The sequence below is a fragment of the Dipodomys spectabilis genome, unplaced genomic scaffold, assembly GCF_019054845.1.
Source record: "Dipodomys spectabilis isolate Male_0828 unplaced genomic scaffold, ASM1905484v1 ptg000370l, whole genome shotgun sequence".
Taxonomy (NCBI): Eukaryota; Metazoa; Chordata; class Mammalia; order Rodentia; family Heteromyidae; genus Dipodomys; species Dipodomys spectabilis.
The window spans coordinates 955,040-980,413 of record NW_024871047.1 but is presented as its reverse complement, the minus strand read 5'-3'; the positions used below and the strand labels follow the sequence as shown (position 1 = coordinate 980,413).

Genomic DNA, 25,374 nt, shown 5'->3' with positions numbered 1-25,374 from the left:
TTTTGGAATCAGAATATCTATAATCTCAAACACTTATTTCTTTGTATTGTGAATATTCAAAATTCTTCATGCTATTTTGAAATACACAGTAAAATGTTATTAACTCATGAACTTATTGTTCTATAGAACAAAGTAATCCTCTTATCAAACTATGTATTTTTGAAAGTCATTGTGAAACCTTTATTTTTCTTCTACCTTTCTTTACCCCTGTTAATCACTATTCTACCCTCTACTTTTGTTAGACCAATTCTTTAGCTTCCCTATATGAATGGGGACATGTGGTGTTTGTCTTTTTGTGTCTGGTTTATTTCACTAGCATGTATGATGTTCTCCATTTTCTTCCATATTGCCACAAATGATGATATTTCATCATGGTTTTGTGGTTGGCTGTATTCCACTGTATGTATACAATATTTGTAATCCATTCATCTGTTAATGGGCACCTATATTGATTCTATCTTGCTTTTGTGAATAGTGCTATGATAAATATGTGAGTCCAGATGTCAGGAAGAGAAAGAAAAAGTTCTTGTGGGAGATTCTGAGTCACGAGGACTGCAGTCTTCCAGAGGCTTATGTAAGAGTACTTTTTTCATTGAGGAGGATTTCTTTGGATTAGAGCATGGCAGCTGAAAGCACTTATTTATTCATTCAACAAACATTTATTGAGTCTTGACTCTGCATTAAATGTACTTGAGATACAAGATAAAAAGTCCTTGAAGACATTCAGTGTCTAGTGTGATATATAGGAAGTAAACTATGCTTTTGGATTCTAAAATGTTAGCTAATAATGTAAACATCAGAACAATTTTAGAGAAGAAAAGGTATTAGAAATTCTTTTGTCTCCTGAGGATGTAGAGTTGTAGGCAAGAATTCTTTAAAGGATGAAGCCAAGGAGACTGAGGAATTGTTTGCTCTATGCACTGTGTGTGGTCTTCTTTTGTCAACCAACTGCTCTTGTAAGCAAAAAGAACATGCATATATATATATATTTACATATATATATACACATACATACATATATATGTATATATGTGTCTGGGGGATTGCTCTAAGGGACATTGTTTGTGAAGCAGAGTAGCATGATATTTATATATACTCACCTTCTGATTTTGAGTATGCACATGCAAGTCATGTGTATGTGAATATATATGCATCACTATGCTTCTAAAGAGTTTGGAAATAACTTCTCATAATACAGCCTTCTCTTTTCTTTCCTTTTTTCTTTCTTTTCTTTCTCTTTCTTTTTTTCTTTTTCTTTTTCTTTTCTTTGTGCCAGTACTGGAGTTTGAATTCAGGGCCTCATGCTCTCATTTGCCTTTGTCACTCAAGGATGGCACTCCACCATTTGAGCCACAATTCCACTTCTACCTTTTTTCTGCTTAATGAGGTAAGAATGTCATAGGGTTTCTTATCAGGGATGGCTTTGAACCTGGATCCTCAGATCTCCTGAGTAGCTAGGATTACAGGTATGGACCACCAATGCACAAGTTTTTTTTTAAACTTAAATATTTTTGTGATAGAATATTGAAAGATTATCGTATCTCCAAAGTGTTTAGAGTGGGAAACATGGAGAATTGGAGAATCTTCACAAATTTTGCCCTTCCAGCTATTCAATAATTAGAAGACCATGTTCTTCTGTCTGTGACTTGGAAGGAAAGGAAATGTGGAGGCAATCAGTGTCTTGCAGCTCTTTCTTGATTTCTTTTTTCTAGGTGAATTGATTTCCTTTTTTACTTGTGATAATATAAGGGCTTCTCTTTTCACCAGTGAAAGAATGAGAATGACAGCAATACTCATCTGCATTTTATTTCCATTTACAAATATTCTTAATTTATCAAACAGCCCTGTAAGCGGAACTCAATGACATTAAAGACATTTTTTGTATTTTTCAGATTTCCCCTATAAATATATGGTACTTCCACAACCAGAAAAAAAATCACTATACAAGCATGCGCGTGCGCGCGCGCACACACACACACACACACACACACACACACACAGAGGGACAGAGACAGTGAGAGACTGTTTTTCTCCTTTATTTATAAAATTAGGATCAGTTTTGTTAAGCGTGTTCTAATTTCATATTCACACCTTTATGCTATTAAATATTTTTTAGAGATATGGTCTACACTTGGTTAAAAAAGCCACACATAAAGGTAAAATAGTTTTAATTACTATTTTGTCAGAGATAGGATAAATAATGGAACATAAAAGGAATATTATAAAGAGATGGAACCACTAAATGTGATGTTTTCAGAGCATTGATTAAGCACAGAAAATGCTCAAGATGTACATGAAAAAGCAATCCCTGAAAGCATGGCATATTCTTTCCAATTTGTAAGATATAGTACAATCATTTAATGAGATAAATCAGCCTGTAACATTTTAGTGTATGTCCAGAAGGTAAGAATAAAGTTAGTTTCATGTTTTATTTTTGTGAATTTGGAATATGCTTACAATATCAGTATATTTCCTTTACATTAGGAAAAAAAAATACCAGAAATCATTAGGGAGAAAATAGAGTTTTTCGATCAAGATGGTGGACTGTGCATAAGCTTTTTCTTCTCTGAAAGAAAATAATTTGTACATCCCCCCCTTCTCTCTCTCTTTCTTTGAATCTTTTCTACTCTCTTTGAATTCTTTTTGAAAGCTTGTGAAGAATTCCTGAAAGATAGAAAGCAGATGGAACTGCTGTCGATGAGGCTGTAGGGCAGCAGGCAGGCAGAGATCGAGAGGAAGGCAGCCTGGTCGACTGGCTAGGGTTTGAAAGAAGCAGTCTCGGAGAAACTAAATAAAAGAGAGTGTCTGTGTCCCTGCAGCGGCCCGCCGAGCGGAAGGCGAGATGGTAGAGGCGGGGCCGAGGTGCAGGCGGGCTCTGAGGAGGCGGGTTTCCAAAGCTGCAAAAACCGCGGTTCCCCAGATGGGCCAAACAGGCTAGCACTGCGAAGGCCAGGCCGCGCTGACTGCTGAGAGACGTGCGGCTGCCGGCACCTCTTTGCTTTTGTAGTGAAGTTGCTAATCTCCTGCTTCTCTTCCCAGTGGACTCCTCTGTTGCCGGGTCGCCGCCGCCACCACATCGACAACAACAGCTAAGTGGCCCGATTTGGAATTGGGAGTCGGGGAAAGGCGCCAGGCGCGGACCGCGAGCCCGCCATCTCTCTGCAGCTATCCTTGCTGCCGTCTCCCCTCCCGGGTGGACACTATCGAGAGGCAAAAAGCTGCCCCAGTGCGTAGCAAGCGCATTTCTGTCAATAGACTGAGAGTGGAATAGGGAAGACCGATCCGGTCTCCGAAACCGCGAACGAAAAAGATTCCATATTCGAAAGTGTTGACTTTTTGTCAGCTTCACCAAACAAGCGGCAGTTTTGCCTAAACCTTCTGCCGAGCCATGTCTCCTCCGACTGTGCCTCCAACCGGTGTGGATGGTGTGTCTGCATACCTGATGAAGAAAAGGCACACTCACAGAAAGCAGCGGCGCAAGCCCACTTTCCTCACTCGTAGGAACATAGTGGGCTGTCGCATTCAACACGGCTGGAAAGAAGGCAATGAGCCAGTGGAGCAGTGGAAGGGCACTGTGCTGGAGCAGGTTTCTGTGAAGCCCACTCTGTACATTATTAAATACGATGGCAAAGACAGTGTGTATGGACTGGAACTGCATCGTGACAAGAGAGTTTTAGCGCTTGAAATTCTCCCTGAGAGAGTGCCATCTCCTCGCATAGATTCACGCCTAGCTGATTCCCTGATTGGGAAGGCAGTGGAGCATGTGTTTGAAGGCGAACACGGTACGAAAGATGAATGGAAGGGCATGGTACTAGCGCGAGCCCCAGTGATGGATACTTGGTTTTACATCACCTACGAGAAAGATCCGGTTCTTTATATGTACACCCTGCTGGATGACTACAAAGACGGAGACCTGCGCATCATTCCAGACTCCAACTACTACTTCCCTACAGCAGAACAGGAGCCAGGAGAAGTGGTCGACAGTCTCGTGGGCAAGCAGGTTGAACACGCCAAAGATGATGGATCCAAGAGAACTGGCATTTTCATCCACCAAGTAGTGGCCAAACCGTCTGTCTACTTCATCAAGTTTGATGATGATATTCACATTTACGTCTATGGTTTGGTGAAAACCCCGTAAGTTCATTATGCTCTTTGCAAATAAAGTTGGGAAACAATTAGATATAAAATATTTTGTGTTTGAATTGTGAACCTTGAGAATAATTTTGGGTCTCGAAATTTATGCATGTGAGTAAATCTTACTGTGCCTCCAAATCTTCACGTACTATGTCCGCAATTTGGTCTCAAATATACAATTGGTACTTTTGATATTGCTTTGTTCTGTAATTGGAAATTTAAATTAGATGCTAATAGAAAATTAAAAAGTTCACAACCAAAGGAACAACGCAAAACTAGAATAATTCCAGAACATGTCCTCCTCCATTTTTTGTCTTCTCCCTTCTTCCCAGGTTTGAGAACATAATGTAAGTCTCTGAATGTTTTCTCTGTCTTCATATGCAAATTTTTGTACTTTCTGTAACATTGACAAGTCAGATGACATCTTTTCTGGTCAGTAGCCATAGTTGATCACTTTTTCTCTTTCCATCACTCTCACTCACATTCTTCCTGTAACAGCTGCAACACAGTACATGTAGACTTGCCAAAAAGTGTTTGAACATTCTGCTATGGATTGTAATGTATTTCCTTTTTATTTTCTAACTGTGACATTGCTGAAAATATATGTGCTTCTATTTCTCCTGATTGTATTCGTGAAAATGCTAAGTCAGTATGTGTTTAATTTTCAGGAATATTACAAGTTGCTAGCATCCTGTTCAGCACTTTTTAATGCCTGAAAACGTGAAAGACAATTACACAGTTTCGCTTATAACTTTGTCATTTACCTGACTTCAATGAACATTTCTTTCTTGTACTTGGACTCTTCAGTGCTTTGCCAATTCCTATTCGTTTAGCTAATTTTTCTTATAAATTTGTAGAAAATTTTACTATAAAGTTTATTTAATCCTTGTAGCTCATGTGGTAATATTTTCCATTTTATCATTAATTTTGACTTTATTGATGATATATTTCCCTTTATAATTAAAAAATTAGGTAGATCACTAATTCTTATATTCCATTAGCTTTCATATCTATTTCAGATGGATGCTCTATCAGCCATTTACACCATTATTAAACTAAATTTTTCTTAATAATATTTTTTACTACTTTTAAAGTTTAAGTGTTCAATCATTTAAGGCACCAATCCCTATGAAACTTATTTTGTACATAATAAAACATAGAAACCCAACTCTATATTCTATATACATTGGCTAGCCAATTGTATGATTTTATTCCCTTTTTCAATTATATTTTTATTATCTTTAAGTAGTTGTACAAAGGAGTTAACATTCAACAAATGAGTTTATTAATGAAAGGCATCTTGATTGGTGTCACCCCTTCCATCATTTTCCTCATCCCTCCCAACCCAACCTCTCCCCCCCCATTTTCTTAATTTTGTAAGATATGCATTAAATATAATGATTGCATTTTATCCCCCTTTCCTTTCTTCGTTCCTTTACCCCTCCCCTCTACCTCCCCCCTATACCTTTCAAATACCAGTTTTCTGGTATTCATTTTATTGGACTGTGAGTTCATTTTTCTAAGGAACTTATGTTTTAATATTTTTTAATCACCCAATTTCAAATTTCTGAGCCAGTATCATACACTTTTAAGTATTGTAAATGACCATAAAATTTAGAGTTTAGTAAAGCAAGTTCTGTTTTAGTTTTTTCATATAATTTGTGATCTATGTTCTTTTAATGAAAATTGAGAGCATTTTTTTAACATTTAAAAGGAGTCTAACACCGTAATTAGAATTACGTTAAAACTTAACCTTCCTCTTTAGAGGATTACTTAGTAACATTAAGTTTTAGCACTTACAAATACTCCTTAATACTCGAGAGTTTTGGTACATCACTGAAAGCTTTCAGTCTTGTTTTGATATTTTTCCTATAGATTTTCATATGTAATCAAATTTATTTTTAAATATTATAACAGTTTTTGTATCTTGACATCTATCATTTGGATGTTTTTTTCTTTTCATATGTAAATTGTTATTTTTGGCAATGAAGGCAATCTATAGATTTTATATTTTTATCTCTTACCTAATGTGTTTATTTAATCTTCCAAATTACAGTGAGTTTAAAAACAGAATATTTTGGGCTTTCTAAGTACACAGTCAATTAACATGTAAATAAAGTCACTGTTTTTTCTAATGTTTATACTGATTATTATTACATAAAAATAGCTGGATTTTGCCAGAACAACATTATATAATGAAGCTGGCATACTTGCTTGCCCTATTTTTTAATTTTCATGGACATGACTTTTATATGCATCATATTTGCTGTTATTCATACTTAGTACATTTAGGAGTTTCTTATATTCCTGTTTTACAGTGTTATTCCTAGAATTGGCTCCTGTATTTTTATCAAATATCTTTTCAGTATGTACTGTTAACATTTTATGTTTTTTTCTCCTTTAATTTGTTGATGCAATGAATTAGAATATTACCTATTTGATGTTTCACACATTTCTGCAGTAAATCTTCAGGGAAAATCTTTTGCTACATTGTTGGATTTCATTTACTTATATTTCATTTAAGATTGTTTTATTTGCATTCCCAGGTAAAATTGTGTTTTTTGGTATGCTGTCTTAATCGAGTTTTGTTATTAAAGTTGTGCTAGCTTCTAAATATATATGATTTGGTAAGGTTTCACTTTTTTCCACTGTTCTGAAGTGTTTTAAATAGCATTAGAATTGTTATTAAAAATAGCTAGTACTAAATTGTCAAGCAGTAATTCCACGAATTCAGGTGATGTGTGAGTGAGTGTGTGTGTGTGTGTGGATATGTTTTATAGGGCTTGAACTCAGTGCCTCCTCCTCTTATTTGTCTTTCTGATTCAGAGCTGGTATTCTACCACTTGAGCATTTTTGCTACTTAATTGGAGATGGAATCTTGTGGACTTTTCTGCCTGGGTTGGCCTTAAACCCTGATCTTCAGATCTCAGCTTCCTAAATAGCTAGAATTAGGAGCGACTAACTTCTAGTGACACTTTTTTTCTCCCCTCCCCGACCAGGTGACACTTTGATTTTGGATTTTTAATCATTTTTCTGATTTATTTTTCAGTGGAACTTGATTAATTCAAGCTTTTTGTTTAAAGAAACAATATGTATTCTGCATCAACTATAAACTTCAAATTTGTCTCTATCATCTAGCTTATTAATTGTATTATTCAGATGTTTTATGTCCATGTGTATTTTATACAAATGAGAACTGACGATTTCTGAAAATGCTTTAATAAAATTATTACCTATAATGTTTTAAAGTTCCTTTGTATGTATTAAAAATTAGACCAAAATATACATTATAAATGATATGCCACCTATTTACCACCACACCAAACTGACAAATGTCACTTGTATAGAGATAAAACCTATCATGCATTTAGTATATGAATCTTGCCCATGTTCAGTACATAAAACTATAACTAATAGTAGTATCAATTTCTGTGTTTTAAAAAAGTTTCCACATGACTTACTACTTTTATGTATTTATTTTGGTAGTTTTTTTTTCTTTTATTGAGACAAGTCTCTCATTACATAGTTCTTACTGGATATAGAATGAGCTTAGGCTCAAACTTGTGATCCTCCTTCCTCAGCTTTTCTAGCAAATCAACTTCAAAACATGTGGAATTTATTTTAGTTTTTGTTGTATGTATATTTTTCAGCTGGAAAAATTGATTCAATCATAACAATAGCATTAATTTTTATTAATTTTTAGTACTATAATGATGTTGTACAAGGGGGTTGCTGTTTCGTGAGGTAATGAGCAATGTTACTCCTTCCTTCATAGTCTCCCAGTTTTTTCCTCCTGTCACCACCCACAAGTTGTATAGTTCATTTTCAACATAGTGTCAGGTGAGTATCATTGCTGCATTTATGCACCCTTTGCTCCTCCATTACTGTGCCTCCCACCCAGCAGTAGTTTTTAAATAGTAATTGCTATTCATTTCTAATACTCCTGACACTTTGGCTCTGCTCAACCGTAGCCTTGGGGACTGAATGAGAAAAGAATCTCAATTCATATAAAATTTGCATTTTGGCTATAAGGAGGCATATATGCATACTCACCTTCCTCCAAAGTCTAAACAAGACATAAACCTTATACTTGTATACTAGAATTGTTACACTTTCTGACACCCAGGGGATGTCAGCCTAAATCTAAATTCCTAGATCTATTTCAAAAAGTTGAGAGATAGTAGTGTACAAAAAATTTCTGCCTTAGGCAACAACTCTTATCTCCATCACCTATCTATGCTATCCCATTAGTCTCCAAATCATGAACTACATGTTAAATCATTTCCCTGGCCTAGGGCCTGGAGATCCTGCTTCCTTAGTTCATATATCCTAAGGAATGAAGGAAGACAGCAATCATCACTCTTACGGCTTTGGTCCATTGACTTTATATTGTGTCATAGTGATTTGGGGATATATCAAAACCAAAAGCTATTCTTTTGTTTCGTTTTGTTTTGTTTTCTGGCAGTGGGGCTTAAACTCTGGGCATAGTTTTGCACGGTTATTTTGCTCAAAGTAGCACTCTAGCACTTGAGCCATACTTCCAGTTCTGGTTTTTTTTTTCCTGTTTAATTGGAAATAGCATTGTCATGGACATTTCTGCCCAAGTTGGCTTCAAATCATGATCTTCAGATCTCAAGCTTCTGAGTAGAATTACAGGGGTGAGCCACCAGAGCCCAGCTAGAGCAAGTTTTAAGTCTGGTTCTAACTCTGGTTTAGTGATCAAGGATATAATAGTGTGCTAATGGGAAGAATATACAAAAATGTAGACTATTGTGTTCACAAGCTAGGCCTTTATTTGAAACTTTCTTGGCTCATGGACTAGAACCAAATTTCATATTATTCCATTTTAATATAATGTATACATATATGTATATATATATAACCATATATTCACATACACACATCTCACCAACTTCCCTTCCATAAGAGGGAAGTTCAATTTTTAATAGGCATCAAACCAAACTGTCAAGATTTCTATTGTCTTGAAGCTTGCTTCCCTTTGTGTGTGTGTGTGTGTGTGTGTGTGTGTGTGTGTGTGTTTGTGTGTGTGCCCGTGCGTGCCAGTCAGAGGGCTTGAACTAGGGGCCTGGATGCTGTCTTTGAACATTTTTGCTCAAGGCTAGCACTCTACCACTTGAGACACAGCTCCATTTATTGCTTTTTGGTCGTTTATTGGAGATAAGAGTATCATGGACTTTCCTGCCCAGGCTGGCTTTGAGCCACGATCCTCAGATCTTAGTTTCCTGAGTGGCTAGGATTACAAGTGTGAGCCACTGGCTCCCAGAATTAGCTTATATCCTATTAGAATGAGTTAGTAATCACTTCTTCACGTTTACCCAGTCTAGATTCAGATCATACATGTTTATAAGGTGATTCATAATTCTCTCATATATAGGTTGAGCCAATGAGAAGCTGTACAGTATTTCTGAAAGTATTTTCAAAGGGGAAAAAGAAACAGTCGTCACTCTGATAATATTGAAACATATCATGATAGGTGAAAGCAGATTTTTTTTTCTTCCCAGCACATTGTATGTCTACACTAGGTTGTGATCATTGGTTTACAATAAAAGAAATAAACAGTGAAAGGACAAACTAGATCTTGGGTGTGCTTCAGAATAGCCATTACTTGAATAGAAACTTGAATGAAGTGAGAGACTACATCATGCTCCTGATGCCTTGAGATAGAATGTGCCTTGCCAGAGGCTGAAATGAACAAGGATGAGACAGAGAGATTGACTCAGAAACTGAGTTATATACCAGAATTTTGTACAATCATGTGGACTACTAATAGGCATTTAGATTTTTATCTGAAGGAGATGGGAAGATAATAGTATTATCCAGAAATGTCATAATTATCTTATCTCACTCATTTAATAATAAGAATTGAAATGCCTCTTTTATGATCTGGTAAGATCTTATTTGTGTTCCATCTATGTTTTCCCATTGGTCTATGTGTGTTTTTATTTGCACTTTAGGATACCTGGAGAACTCAGTACAGCAGATATGTTAATACTCGGTATTTGTCAGCCAGTAGTTATTCTACCACCTGGATTTGAAGTCATAATAAACATTCATATTTCTAAAACTCTGGAGTTTCACAGTATTTTGTTGAATGAGATGGGGAAAGTGTTAATGCAAAACATCCTAGCTGGGAGATTTGTAATTTAATATTTTTAAAATAATTTTAGAAGCTATCAGGGGTATTGTGAGAAGGAACCGATATTAATTGTTTAATTTTATAGAAAATGGCTACATAGCAATCAGACACTTTTAGGATGAGGAAGTTACCTGCAGAAACCGAAAAGTTAAGGTATGAGAAGGTCAAGAAAAGCAAACAGAGACTCAGTACTAAATCAGTAAACATAGATATAAGAAATTATTTTTTATTGTGTTTGAACAACTCAACTAAAGGATGTAATATGGTATGATTATTGTAGTCTACTTTGATATAACCTTCTCTAAAACAGATGAAAGTTTATCTGTAAATTAGTTGAGACTTAACACTAAACTACACATCACTTACATTTATGGGTTTGTGTGTGTGTGTCTGTGTCTATGTGTGTGTTTGTGTGTCTGTGTGTCTGTGTGTCCATGTGTTTTGTGTGTGTGCCAGTACTTGGCCTTGAACACAAGGCCTCATACTTTCCTTTGGATTTTTCTTTCAAGGATGGCATTCTAACAACTGTACCACACCTCAACTTCCAGGTCTTTGTGGGATCATTGGAGGTAAGGTTTTCATGGAGTTTTCTGCCTGATCTGGCTTCAGATTGTGATCTTCAGTTCTTATCCTCCTGAGTATCTAGAAATAGAGATGTTAGCTACTAGTGCCCAATTACGGTTTTGGAATATAGAAAGAATCCAAATTTCTTTACCTTCACCAAATTCCATATGCATCACTTGTTTTGTCATTAAATATTTATAATGTTAAGCAGGTAGATTCATTTTAAAGGTAGGAATAATCACCAAGGAAAGCTACACAGGAGTTCCTAAAAAATTATCCTTGCTGTCATAGTTTTATTAGTAGTCATTTATAGATCATAAAATGTGGAAAATTGGTTTTTAGGTGCAAGACTGGGATCCCATGAAGCAAACATATTGTACTTATACTCTCAGTAGACTTCAAACCAATAGCAATGATAAGAGATGAATATGAAATGTTGCAAAATAAGATGAAAACAATGTGATGACTAGATTTTAGAGGATATATTCTGTCAATCCTGGTATTAGGCAATGGGCAGTGGGGGTGGGGGGCAGGGAGAGGGGGAGACACACCAAGAGTCAATTCCACGGAAGATTTTCATTGTATCGAACAAGCAAAGGAGTTTCTAAGTTGATGATTTTTTTAGCCCTGATATGGCAAATAATATGTTTTTATTTCATTAAAGTGCAATTACACACAATAAAATATACAGATATTATGTATATAACAGTGACTAAATTTCCCAGGTTTCCATCTCTTTTTGATAAAAACAAAAATGTACAATAAATAAAAAGCTTAGTTCTTTTGTGGTTAGTAAAGACATTTTACATGATTCAAGGCTTTTAAAATTTATAGAGAATTGTTTTGAGACAACATGTGGATATCTGGAGAATGGTCATAGGCACTCAGGATAAATATACATTTTGCTCTTATTAGGTAAAATATTCTATATCTTCCATACCTGGTAAGTTTTTAGAGTTTGCAAATGTTTTCTTTCCTACAGTATTCATACCTAACATCTCTATTGTTAAATGTTGTGTACTGAAGTCAATAATAGTTATTGTATAACTCTTTATTGCCCCTTAATGTTGTTAAAGTATACTTCATATATGTGTGGGATATGGGGTTTATATACTCATGTTTATAGTTTTGATATCTTCTTGATTAATTGGATTATTAATATGCAATGTCATTTTTTTTTTTGGTCCAGTCGTGGGGCCTGAACTCTGGGCCTGGGCGCTGTCCCTCAGCTCTTCAGCTCAAGGCTAGCGCTCTACCACTTAAGCCACAGCGCCACTTCTGGCTTTTTTCTTTTTGCTTATGTGGTGCTGAGGAATCAAACCCAGGGCCTCATGCATGCAAGGCAAGCGCTCTACCACTGAGCCACCTTCCCAGCCCCAGCAATGTCATTTTTTAACCTTTTTTTTTTTTTTTTACTTAATGTCCATTTTGTCTTATATTAGTATATCAACTCCAGATTACTTTTGTTTACTATTTGTAAGGAATATTTTTCTTAGGCTTTTTGAAAAGCTATTTGTGTGTTTTTTCTGTTTTAAATCTCTTCAAATCTTTATTTCTATTATCTTCAATTAGTTGTACAAAAGACTTACCATTTAATAAAGGAGTTTATGAGCTATTGGTGATTTTTATAACTAAAATGAATCTCTTCTTTTTAGGACTTTCCCTTTCTTCTTAGATTCATGTACTATTTATATAATTGAATCACTTTTAATTAATTTTGTCATTCTATATCATATTATCCTCATTGTTAGGTAGGTGATGAGTGCCATGTATCTGGATCATTTTGTTAAATGATTCCTTACTTGTTTAGAAGAGTTATACAATTGGACTCCTCCCCTAAGTATAATATCCTTTAGTCAATTTGTTTATCTATCTATCTATCTATCTATCTATCTATCTATCTATCTATCTATCTATCTATCTATCTATCTATCTATCTATCTGTCTGTCTATCTATCTATGAATACAACCATGTACAGGTTTTCATGTATGTTTGTATTTCAGTTCTAACTTATACATGTGAATAAATATACAGCAATGAACATGGATGTGCATGTTTCTTTACTGTATCTTGACTTGTAATATTCTGGGTAGATGCCAAAGTATAGGATCTCTGGATCATAGAGTAGTAATATGTTCAGTTTTTGGAGAAATCTCCAAACCACTTTCCAGAGTGGTTACACCAGTTTACATTCCCACCAACAGTGTAATAGGGTTCCTTTTCTCCCATGTCAACATTTGTTGCCAGTCTTACTGGAGTGGTATGGAATCTCAGTGTTTTTTTGTTTGTTTTGTTTCGTTTTGGGTCATGGGGCTTTAACTCAGGGCCTGTGTACTGCCTCTGAACTTTTTTGTTCAAGGCTAGTACTCTACCACTTTGAGCCACAGCTCCATGTCTGGTTTTCAAGTGGTTAATTGGAGGTGAGTCTCAAAGCATTTCTTGCCTGGGCTAGATCTGAACTGTGATCCTCAGATCTCAGCCTCCTGAGTAGCTAGGATTACAGGTGTGAGCCACCAGTGACTAGCTCTCAATTTTGTTTCAATTTACATTTCTTTCACGACCAGGGATGTTGAGCATTTCCTCATGAGTTTATTGACTATTTTTCTTTTTGCATTTTAAAATTATTTTTAAGTCGCTGTACAAGGTTTATTGACTATTCTTATTTCTTCTAGGAAGTCTCTACTTAGCTTCTTCATTCATTTATTAATTGGTTTATTAGATTTGAAGGTTTAGTTTCTTGAGCTTCTTTAAATGATTTTGAAATTTATTCTGGATATTAAGCTCTTGTTTGATGAATGTCTGGTAAAGATCTACTCCCATTCTGTAGGCTATCTTTTTAACATCGTAACTAGGTCTTGTACTGTACAGGAACTTTTACCTTGATATAATCCCTTCAATTTGCTGAGCCTCTGGAACTTTACTCAGAAAGTTCCTGCCTCTGTCAATAAGTTGTAATGTTTCACCTACTCTTTTTTATAGTAGTTGCAAGATCAAATTCAAAGTCTTTGATCCATTTTGAGTTGATATTAGTGCAAGGTGACAGATAGGGATCCAATATCAGTCTTCCACATATGGATCTCTAGTTTTCTCAACACCATTTGTTGACAATGTCTTTTCCCCCAACATTTATTTTTGCTCCCTTGTCAAATATCAGATGACTATATTTATTGTTTCTAAGTTTTCTAGTCTATTATATTGCTCTTTAGGCCATATACATATATATATATATATATCATATCAACGAAATAATAGTCAAAAGAACATGGGTATCTCAATTGACACAGAAAAAGGATTTGATATTAAAAAAGCAAGCAAAATTCTGAACAAATTAATATGACTATTTACTGGAAACCAGCAATAACAATTATTTTAATGAACGTAAAAGCTAAAAGATTGATTTCACAATACTGAAATAGGGGCTGGGAAGGTGGCTCAGTCGTAGAGTGCTTGTCTTGCATGCATGAGGCCCTGGGTTTGATTCTTCAGCACCACATAAGCAGAAAAATCTAGAAGTGGCACTGTGGCTCAAATGGTAGAGCGCTAGCCTTGAGCTGAAGTGCTGAGGGACAGTGCCCAGGCCCAGAGTTTAGGTCCCACAAATGACAAAAAGGACCCTGAAATAATAGAAAATTATTCATTTTACCATTTTTATGGTAAAAAATCAATCAGATCAATTATGCAAGAGAAAGAAATAAAAGGCATCTAAATTAGAATATGGTGTCACATTTTCACTGTTAAAAGTTATCATCCATAGAAATGGATGGATACAGTGTGAACAATGCAGCAGTGGTACTCACTAGACACTATGTAGAAAATGAACTATACAACTTGTGGGTGGGGATGAGAAGAAAAACTGGGAGAGAGCAAGGGAAGGGGTGACATTGTCCAAAAAAATGTACTCTTTACCTGACTTATGTAACTATAACCTCTTTGCAAATCACCTTTGTAATAACAATAAATATTAAATTAAAAGAAATCACCATCATCTTATATATCTGAAACTCATAATACCACTAAAACTTATTAGAACTAAAAAATGAATGTACAATTTCAGTATACAAAATCAACACTCCAGAACAGTAATAATGCTGTTTGAAAATATCTAGTTACCTGAAATAAAAACCAAGAAAATGATCCCATTTATATAAGCTGCACAAAAATAATATTGAGGAATAAAATGAACTCAGAGTGACAAATTATAAAAGCAAATTTATAAAACATGGATGAATGGTAATGAAGAAGGCGAAAAAGCATGCAAAGACATCCAATGTACATCATATGAAAAAATCAATATTGTTAAAATGTCCACATTACTGAAAGGTTTATTATATAGTCAATGCAATTTTTTTAAATAAAAATACCAATTCATAGGTATAGAAAAAATTATGAAACTTACATCGAGTTTGAAAAATCTCAATGTTTTATTCAAGGATATTTTTGAGCAAAAATAATTAAGCAGACTTCAAAACACTACCTGACTTAACACACAACAAATCTATGGTTACTAATACAGCATAGTATTGGAATAAAAACAAATACAAAGACAAATAGGATAGAATAGACACACTAAAAATAAACCCACATATTTACAGACTCCAAAAGCACAGCAAACAAAAGCAAAAATAGACATAGTATTAAAAAAAAGTTAATAAAAAAAACTGTCAAAACAAAGGAAACAACAGTGAAAAAAGAGGCAATGTTCAAAACAGAAAAAAATTATTTGGAAATATAATTATGACTAAAGGTTTGAATCTACACCTTATAAATAATGTCATAAGTTTGATAGTAAAACCATATAATGAAAAGTTTAAATAGGCAGTAGAACTAAATAGTAATTTTTTACAAAGAGAGAGAAAGAAGTAGTGTACAAATTTTTTTAAAGGGATCAAAAAAAAACAAAAGGGATCAATATCATGCATGATTGAGGAAATGACAGTCACAGAAATGCCTATCATCCCAAACAAAAAAGGGTCACTTTAGCCAGGAGACTGTGGCTCACGCCTGTAATCCTAGCTACTCAGGAGGCTGAGATCTGAGGATCATGGTTCAAAGCCAGCCTGGGCAGGAAAATTCCGTGAAACTCTTACTTCCAATAAACCACCAGAAAACTGAGTGGCGCTGTAGTTCAAGTAGTAGTATGCTAGCCTTGAGCTGAAGAGCTGAGGGCCAGCGCTCAGGCCAGAGTTCAAGCCCTACGACCGACCAAAAAAAAAAAGTCACTTCCTTTCTTTCTTTCTTTATTTTTTAATATATATATATATATTTTTTTATTGTAAAGATTCTGTATAGAGGGGTTACAGTTACATGGTCACTTCCATTCTGTTGGTAGGAATGTAATTCAGTACAGTCGTTATAGAAAACAGTACTAAGATTCCTCAAAAAATTAAAAATGGTACTACTGTATGATCCAGTAATCACAATGCTGTGTATATATGCAAAGGCAATAAGTATGTTGATTCCATGTTCATTGTTGAACCACTCATAATAGTGTAGAAGAGGTAAAAACCTATGTGCTCCACCAACTGGAGGATAGATAAAGAAAACATAGTTTGTATATTAAATGGAATGCTATTCAGCTATTAAAAAGAAATGAGTTCCATTATTTATAGTAACATGGATAGTGCTGGAGATTATTATGTTTAATGAAGAAATTCAGGCACAAATGACAAATCACATAATATTATTCATTTTGGAATCCAAAAGAGTATAGAATTTGACAGGAAAAAGGGGTTTAGTAGATTCCAAGGAGTATAGGTATGTAGAGTAAGGAAGGGTTGATAAATAACTACTATTACAATTTTCTATTAGGAAAAACTTCTGATATGTTGTTTCAAAGTAGGGTTACTATATACAAGTATTTCCAGTTCAAAAGCTAAAATAATGGGCTTTGAAAAATTTCTCAAGAAATAACAAATATTTGAGGAGAGACACTTTTATCCTTATTTAAATAATGTATATACAAAATATCATATATATATATGTGTGTATATACATGCACACACATTACGTGGGACTCCATTCATATTTTATGAATCACTTAAAACATTCCAACTGGATAATAATTGTTAGTAATTAACAAGTTAGTTTTAATATTTTTCTATTTAAGGTAAATTATAGAATGTTTGTTACACCTGTCTCCCTCCCCCTCCCTTAACAACTTTTGTGTTTAGCTGTTTTTTTGTTATGAAATGATTTTGTTGTGCTTTTATATGCTTTTGGGTATATTTTAAGTGTTTACCATTAGCATGAAGATTATGTCTAATATCCTCACTTCATCAAAATCTAGTTGGATTGATGTCAACATAATATCAAAAAGAAAAATCATTGACTGTTATAGAACTCCATCCTCTGCCCTTTAGTTGTTCCTGTCACAGAACAATTTACATTGTTATACATCATATGATAAAAAAAATACTTGCACTTATTTTAAATGCATTTGTCTTTTTATACTGCACACAATAAAAGGGTACTTTTCATATTGTAATTTAGTGTTCATTTCTTCTAAATGTTTTGCTTTTGGTATCTGAATATTGGTAATTTGCATTTCAGTGGTTTCAAGTTTGCTATTTTTCTGTCCAATGTCCTCTCAGATGCAACAATGGTAAGTGTCTTATATCAGTCATTCACAAAACTAAAATAATCTTTGAACATGTGCTCTTCTTCCACTGGCACCTGCGGAAGACTCTCGTGCCTGGATACAGCTGTCATATTTTCTATAGCAATACCACTGCTTTGACAGGGAGGAGTATAATAAATTTACCACAAAACGTTCTACCATTTGAAGAGATTTTTGGTGCTTTTTTCTGTGTGTGTGCCACTCCTGATGCTTGAACTCAAGGCCTCAATACTGACCCTGAGCTTTTTTGCTCAAGGTTAGCACTCTAACACTTGAGCCAAAGCTCTATTTCTGGCTTTTTGGTGGTTAATTTGAGGAAAGAGTCTCACCAACTTTTCTACTCAGGATGGTTTCAAACTATGTGAACCACTGATGCCTGGCTTGAAGAGGTTTTTTAAAAAGTCATTTGAAAGCTAGTTTTGTTGTTACAAATTTTGACTGTTTTCCAGAGCTCTGCTAAAGTAGACCCAGCTACTTTCCAATAGTTGATCTGTTTCTATGAGATACAAGAACTTACAACTACTATTCCATTTTGCTCATGTAGTATTATTTTATTTTAACTTGTGTTTCATTGACAGAAAATCATGTTACAAGCCTTTTTACGGACTTTAGTTGACCTCTTTTGTCAACAGTTTGCTAAAATCGCCTTTTTAAATTTTAATTGGGCTTGTTATCTTAATATTATTTGTAAGAGATCTTGATATATTCTCAATATGTATACATTATAAGTATTTTCTCCTGTCTCCACTGTTCCTGATATATTTTCAAAATGGTGAAATTCAGTGAGAAAATCTGTTAAATACTTGTATTATCATGTTGTTCTTTTTTGCATTTAAATAATTTTTTCATGATGTTAAAGTGCAAAGATCTCTGGTTTTGTACAAATTTGGTTGTTTTAAGTTTCCAATTGTGCACTAGTGGTTCTTCCTGTAATCCTAGCTACTTAAGAGACAGATCTCAGGACTGTAGTTTGAACCCATCTAAGGCATACAAATACAGGAGTGAAAGGGCAGCGTGAAGATTCAATGGAAAGGTAAGCCGGATTGCCCTGGTGATAGGCTGACAATTCTAGGTTCTTTTTTTTTGTTTTCAGTCGGTTGTGGGGCCTGAACTCTGGGCCTGGGCGCAGTCCCTCAGCTCTTCAGCTCAAGGCAAGCGCTCTACCGCTTGAACCACAGCGCCACTTAGGGCTTTTTCTGCTTATGTGGTGCTGAGGAATTGAACCCAGGGCCTCATGCATGCAAGGCGAGCGCTCTACCGCTTGAGCCACAGTACCACTTCCAGTTTTCTAGTGGTTTATTGGAGATAAGAGTCTCACAGACTTTCCTGCCCGGGCTGGCTTCGAACCGTGATCTTCAGATCTCAGCCTCCTCAGTAACTAGAATTACAGGCGTGAGCCACCGGTGCCCGGCAATTCTAGGTTCTTTACAATACCACACTTCCAGGAAACCTTAAGTTCAGTGTAGAAACTTGGTGAGACAGAGCCCATTCCAGTATATAAGGTTACCCTTGTAAAGAAAGATATTTTATCCCTCACATCATCTCTGAGTGCTATATTGTAAAATACCATCTTAAAAAACAACCTGTTAGCTGGGCACCAGTGGCTCACGCCTGTAATCCTAGCTACTCAGGAGGCTGAGATCTGAGGATCATGATTCAAAGCCAGTTATCTCCAATAAACCACTAGAAAGCCGGAAGTGGCACTGTGGCTCATTCAGCTGAAGATCGCAGTGACAGCACCCAAGCCCAGAGTTCAAGACCCATGACCACAAAAAGAAAGAAAGAAAGAAACAGCCTGTTGTTCAAGACTGCGATACTCTGGCAGATTAAAAATAACACAAAAAAATCTTTCTTCAAGTAAATTTTTAAAACTACATTTTAAAATTTTCTTTAAATAGTTGTACAAAGGAGTTGCCATTCAACAGAGGCATTTATGAATACAATGCCTCTTGATCAAAGTCACCCTTTTTAACATTCTCATCCACCCCAACCCTTCCCTCACTTTTTTTGTAGTTTTGAGACAATTTATCAGAGCTGCCTGTGTAGGAGACATCCCTGAGAGGTGGTTATAGAGAAGGACCAAAAAAGAAGTTCAAGCAGCAAGATCGGTACTGGGTCTATGGCAGTGGAGGATGTGGTAGTCAGAGGTACTGCTCTCCCTTGTTGGAGTGAGTTCCATTGTCTCAGGGGCACAACAGAAATCAAGCATCAAATCTGTGACTGATACTTTATATGGATATCAGGTGTCTTCTTCTGGCGATACATGTTGGATGCTAGAAGGAACTGAGGATCTGGAGATGATGACCTTATTATATAATTTCCACAACCTCTTCCACCAAACAAGGAGGTAAACTCTTGAGCAAAGGGTAAAGGCACTGAATCCCCTGCCCCATTCTGAATTCCAGCATGTTTTTCCTGTCAGGAAGATTTGAGAAGACTGATTCTAGGCCTTATGAATTGCATGTTTTCCATACCCTCCACATAGGAAGGTGAGCTTCTAACCACCACCAGGAACTGTGTCCTACAATGTATTTGATATCAAATGAGTCTAAAGCTTGAGCATAGGCCCTCCAAGTATGTATCTTCTACTGCAGGGCCCATTAACAGGGAGGTAAACTACTGGATAGTGACTGTCAGCACTGAGGTCAGCAAGAACAGTGCTTAGATCCACAGATTGGTGTTGGCCAGGGAATGATGCAGTGCTCTCTTTGCTCCCCTGGTCTCTGGTGCACTTGGGTTCACTGATAGGTTTGGATGATTAGAGAATAATTGGTGTATTTGTAAAAAAAAAAAAAAAAAAAAAGGTAGAACCTGCAAAGGATATAATCTAATGCTTAAGAATCCTAAAGATTATGCCAATATGTCCTATATCTGGTAAACACTTTAGCAATGTAGCAAGATATAAATACAACACCAAATAAGTAGCATTTCCATAAACCAACAGTTAGAAAACAGAGAATGAAATCAGGGAAACAATTTTTTACTCACAATAGACTAAAATACCTAATAATAACATTAAGTAAGGAAGTCAAAGACCTCTATAGTGAAAATCATAAATTTTCAAGAAATAATTTGAAAAAGGTACCAAAAAAATCAAAAGACCTCTCACATGCATAAAGCAGTAGAAACAGTCATGGAAATCTGTACTGTCAAAAGCAATTTACACGTTCAATTCAATGCCATCAAAATCCCATTACAATTTCTTGCAGAATTTGAAAATCAATTATAAAATTCCTTTGGAGCTGGGTGCTGATTTTCTCGTCTAGCTACTTGGGATGCTAAGATCTGAGGACAGAGGTTTGAAGCCTGCCCAGGCAGAAAAGTCTGAGACATTTATCTCCTATTAACTAGCAAAATTCCAGAAGTGGAAGTATGGCTCAAATGGTAAAGTGCTAGTCTTGAATGAAAAAGCTAAGGGGGACTGGGAAGGTGGCTCAGTGGTAGAGTGTTTCCTGGCATGTATGAGGCCCTGGGTTCGATTACTCAGTACCACATAAGCAGAAAAAGCTGGAAGTGGCTCTGTGGCTCAAGTGGTAGAGTGCTGGCCTTGAGCTGAAGAGCTGAGGGACAGCACCCAGGCCCAGAGTTCAGGTCCCATGACTGACACACAAAAAAAAAGAAAAAAGAAATAACTAAGAGACAGTGCCCACACCCTGAGTTTAATTCCTGGTACTGGCACACAAAAAGTTCCTTTGAAATCCTAAAAGATCCCAAATAGCAAAAGTAACCCAAGTCAAATAGTGATGCTAGTGGGATCATAATACCAAAATTCAATTTATAGTACATGTTTATAGTAACAAAGTCAGCCTGATACTACTGCCATATAACAGTCAAGAAGAACAATGGACCAGAATGAAGACTAAAAATAAATCTACACAGCTAAAGTAACCTGATTATTAGCCATCCCAAAATACCCAAAAACTCACTGTGTAAAGAAATCCTATCAACACATGGTGCTGAGAGTTCTAGTTATTAAAATGCAAAACAGATCTACTGTATATTTCTTTCATTCACACTCTACAAAAGTAGACTCCATCCAAGCTACTCAAGAGGCTGAGATCTGAGGATTGCTGTCTAAAGCCAGCCCAGGCAGGCATGTCTATAAAATAATTATCTCCAATTAACCACTAAAAATCTGAAAGTGGAGCTGTTTGTTAAGTGGTAGAGTCATATTCTTGAGCAAAAGAGCAATGGATAGTCCCCAGGCCCTAAGATCAAGCCTCAGTTTCATCTTGATTTTCAAGATGACCCTATATTTTAAGGCAGAGTAGGAACCAATTCAATCACCAAAAGGCTTGCTTTCTTATGGTATATAGTTACTTTGCTTTAAAATGTTCCCCCAAATTCTCCAAGCTTTGTTTATTGCATAGAGTTATAAAAATGTGCATGGTGACATGTCATCGCTAGTTTTCTTATAACTTTCAAGAAGGAAATAATTTCATAGAGACTACTACTCTTTAATGTCATCTTTAGAAGAGAAGTTCTAAAGGAAAACAAAAGAGTTTGAGTAAGTTATTAGAAGTACAGGAGGACAATTTTCAAAGGAAAATTTCTACCTATGAATGCCATAGTGGAATAGTAAATTGATGTGAATTTTTAGATAAATAAAATTTGAGGTTTCTCATAACATACTACAGTGAACTGAGGAGGTTAGGTGTAATATAGGAGGTCTGTTCCATGATCTTTCTGGGGACCTGTACCTGTGCATTCCCAATATCGGGCCTTTTCATAGGTCATTTCATGAAAGAGAGGCTAGCTGAGGTTTAGACATTCCTCTTTGGTCCACAGGTAGGTTGATATGTAAATGTTAAGATTAAAATATCTTCATCTTGAGACAGTGTGATGATATTTCATAATAATCTTAGGCACCTAAAATGATTATGTCCATAAATGCTATTGCTTTTACAGCAGAAATAATAGATAAGTCATGTTGAGTGATTCCTATTTGCCAAGAACTCTGTAATTTGGGGCTTAATACATCTTGTCCTGAAGGTTATAAGAGCACAATTCTTGAGTTAAAAATGAAGAGTAAATTAATTCTTTGAAGGGGCGACATTGTCAAAAAGCAATGTACTCTTTACCTGACTCATGTAGCTGTAACCCCTCCATACATCACTTTTATAATAACAATTCAAAATAAATTAATTCCTGTACCTATTAAGAAAATTCACTGCAAATTCCAAAAACATTGAATTTGAGTATTGTATGAGTCACTTGAACACCATATACCAGCTATTGGCAGTGACGTAAGTTTTATGAAAGTTGTGAAATAAAATTAAGATATTCTCTATACTTTTGCTATCTTTTCACATAGAATATAGGAAGATAGGTTTATATTGAAACTGTAAAATATATAACTTTATATAATCCAGCTATATGTTAAGCTGTAAACTTCTAATATTGTATCCTGAGATTTTTTTTAAAGTGTCATGCCTAAAAATGGAAAAAATAACTAGATATGCTGTTTATAGTTAATGCTTTTTCACTTGGGAAACATTACACCCAAAGATGTATTCCATGTAGTTGAATACAGAATTGATGTTAAATAGATATGACAGCCTTTAATAGGCCTCCAGGATAAATTTCTTTGCTAGTGTATGTTCTAGGAGACAAATATATTGGTTTCATTTTGTTTATGTTGCCAGAAGACAGCTTCTTTAGAAAAAATAGCTTATAGCTGATGTGATACATGAATATATTAAGTATATTGAATTAATGGCTTTCAGAACTTGGCAATATCTTCTTGCAACAAAATACAGACTAAGAAAGACTGTGCTTGATCACATTTGTCTACCTGTGAGATGTTCAAACATTGGAAGATTATGATTGTTAGATTAGATTATTAGAAGGCAAGTAATATAAAGTGGAATACCTTAGTTGTACCTTAGAAAACACCTTAGCTGATGATAGTTGCCATACCTCAGATTTCTCAGCAAGTTTCAACTTTAAAGGTGTACCATTAGTTACACACACACACACACACACACACACACACACACACCTTTACATGGGTTAAAGATGACAAGGTAATATAGATTTTTGACTCGTGGGAAAAAAGGCTATGATGTTCTTTTTTATAGTTACATTAAAATGGCAACCTCTCGAGAAACATAAGTAGACATCTGACATATACAGAAGACATAAATGCTATGTTTTGCAAGGAGAGATTCCAACTACACAGATCCTAAGGATTTGTATGAAAATTTTATTTTAAAAAATAGTGAAAATTCTCAGGTTGTCGTGCTTGTCTGCATCCCACTTTCACAAATTTTTCAAGCTTAAGAACCTAACGGTAGTAACATACACTAATAACATTAAACAACTAAATAGTTTAAATTCATTCATTCATTCATTCATTTATTTATTTAGTAAAGGTGATGTACAGAGGGGTTACAGTTACATAAGTCAGATAATGAGTACATTTCTTTAGCAATTTAAATTATTCCTTCCACTCTTCTTGCCTCCTCTTCATTTCTTTTCTATTTTCTTCTCTTCCTTTTTGCTTTTGAACATTTTTATGATTATTTCTTTGAGTTTCATAATGGTGTTTCATACACTACTCTCTCCATTCCTTTGTTGTTTTGTGAATGGTGTCTGGAGGTATTGTGATACCTAGTTTGCTCGTATTTAATGTATTTCTACATTGGCATTTACTCATTGAAGGAAATCTCATGCTTTGAGTTTTAGTCATCCAGTTGAGTTAATCACAGGAGGTGGTGTTAGCTGGTTTGACTTCCTGTCTCTTACGTTTGGTGTGGGGGTGTATCATGGCTCAGGTTAATCAATTCAAAACCCAACCAAATATTTACAAACAGTAGAAACCCCATACTAAGTAAACTTGCATATATAATGATAAATGTCTTTTATAATAATTGTAAAATCATTAGCTATGAAGTCTGTACCAATGCATCAGAGACCTTGAAGGGCCTGAAATTTTAGGAGTTGATGAGATAGTTTAAGAATTGAAATAATAAGATCAATATGGACTTGTAAGGGATGTGTATCATTATTTTCCCTACATCTGTACTACACACTGAGGTGAAAATAAACTGTGGGCACCTAGAATGCAGATGGATCATGAAAACTTGAATAGGACAGTGCATCATAACCTTGAAGTCTGGCATATAACACACATCACAGTGGAAATATGACAAGCATTTATAACATAAAGAACTTCTATCAGAATTAGAAATTACCTATAAAGTAATAAATGAAGTAATAAAATTATGAAATTGGATTACAACAAATGCAAATAATGGATTGTAGTATACTTGTCAGATTATTGTCTTTTTCCTTTTTTGTCGGTCATGGGGCTTGAACTCTGGACCTGGCTACTCTCCTGGAGCTCTTCAGCTCCAGAAGAGTGCTTTGCCACTTGAGCCACAGCGCCACTTCTGGTTTTCTGGTGATTAATTGGAGATAAGAGTCTCATGTACTTTCCTGTCCAGGCTGGCTATGAACCATGATCCTCAGATCTCAGCCTCCTGAGTAGCTAGGATTACATGCGTGAGCCACTGGTGTCCAGTTTACTTGTCAAATTTTGATAAACATAAAAAAAAACTATCCATAAAGAAGTTCAAGCAAATCAAACACTCTCAGGAAATAAAAATGGAATAAAATCATGTGCAGCAAAAAGGAGAGAGAGAGAGAGAAAGAGAGGGAGGAGGAAGGAGGGAGAGAAGAGATGTATAATAGGAAAATAAATTATAATTACAGAATATAGTAACATTTTTAAAGAAACATGCATTCGCAAATGCAGTTTAAATGTCCAATTTATGATGTCATTTTATAAATCTACCAAAGTCAAATAGCAATAACCATATCCTTTACATAAGATGGACTTAATGCATCATAAATAAGAAATTCTAAATCTGAGATGGGTAAATGAATTGTAAATTTTTC

At 35.3% G+C, this 25,374-nt stretch overlaps 1 protein-coding gene across 2 annotated transcripts; it reads left to right on the top strand.

The window, feature by feature from the left end:
* Positions 1-3,325: 3,325 nt before the first annotated feature.
* Positions 3,326-4,376, top strand: Spin4 (spindlin family member 4). 2 transcript variants are annotated; one of them, XM_042666928.1, is made up of 2 exons: positions 3,326-3,586; positions 3,860-4,376. In XM_042666928.1, the coding sequence occupies exons 1-2, from the start codon at positions 3,389-3,391 to the stop codon at positions 4,136-4,138; spliced, it is 477 nt and encodes a 158-aa protein (XP_042522862.1). In that variant the 5' UTR covers positions 3,326-3,388; the 3' UTR covers positions 4,139-4,376. The 2 variants fall into 2 exon arrangements, with proteins under 2 accessions (XP_042522862.1, XP_042522861.1); XM_042666927.1 differs by having other exon boundaries at positions 3,326-4,376.
* Positions 4,377-25,374: the final 20,998 nt, after the last annotated feature.

Excerpts from the sequence above, each read along its gene's own strand:
- Spin4 (XM_042666927.1), top strand. The coding sequence starts at position 3,389 with ATGTCTCCTCCGACTGTGCCTCCAACCGGTGTGGATGGTGTGTCTGCA.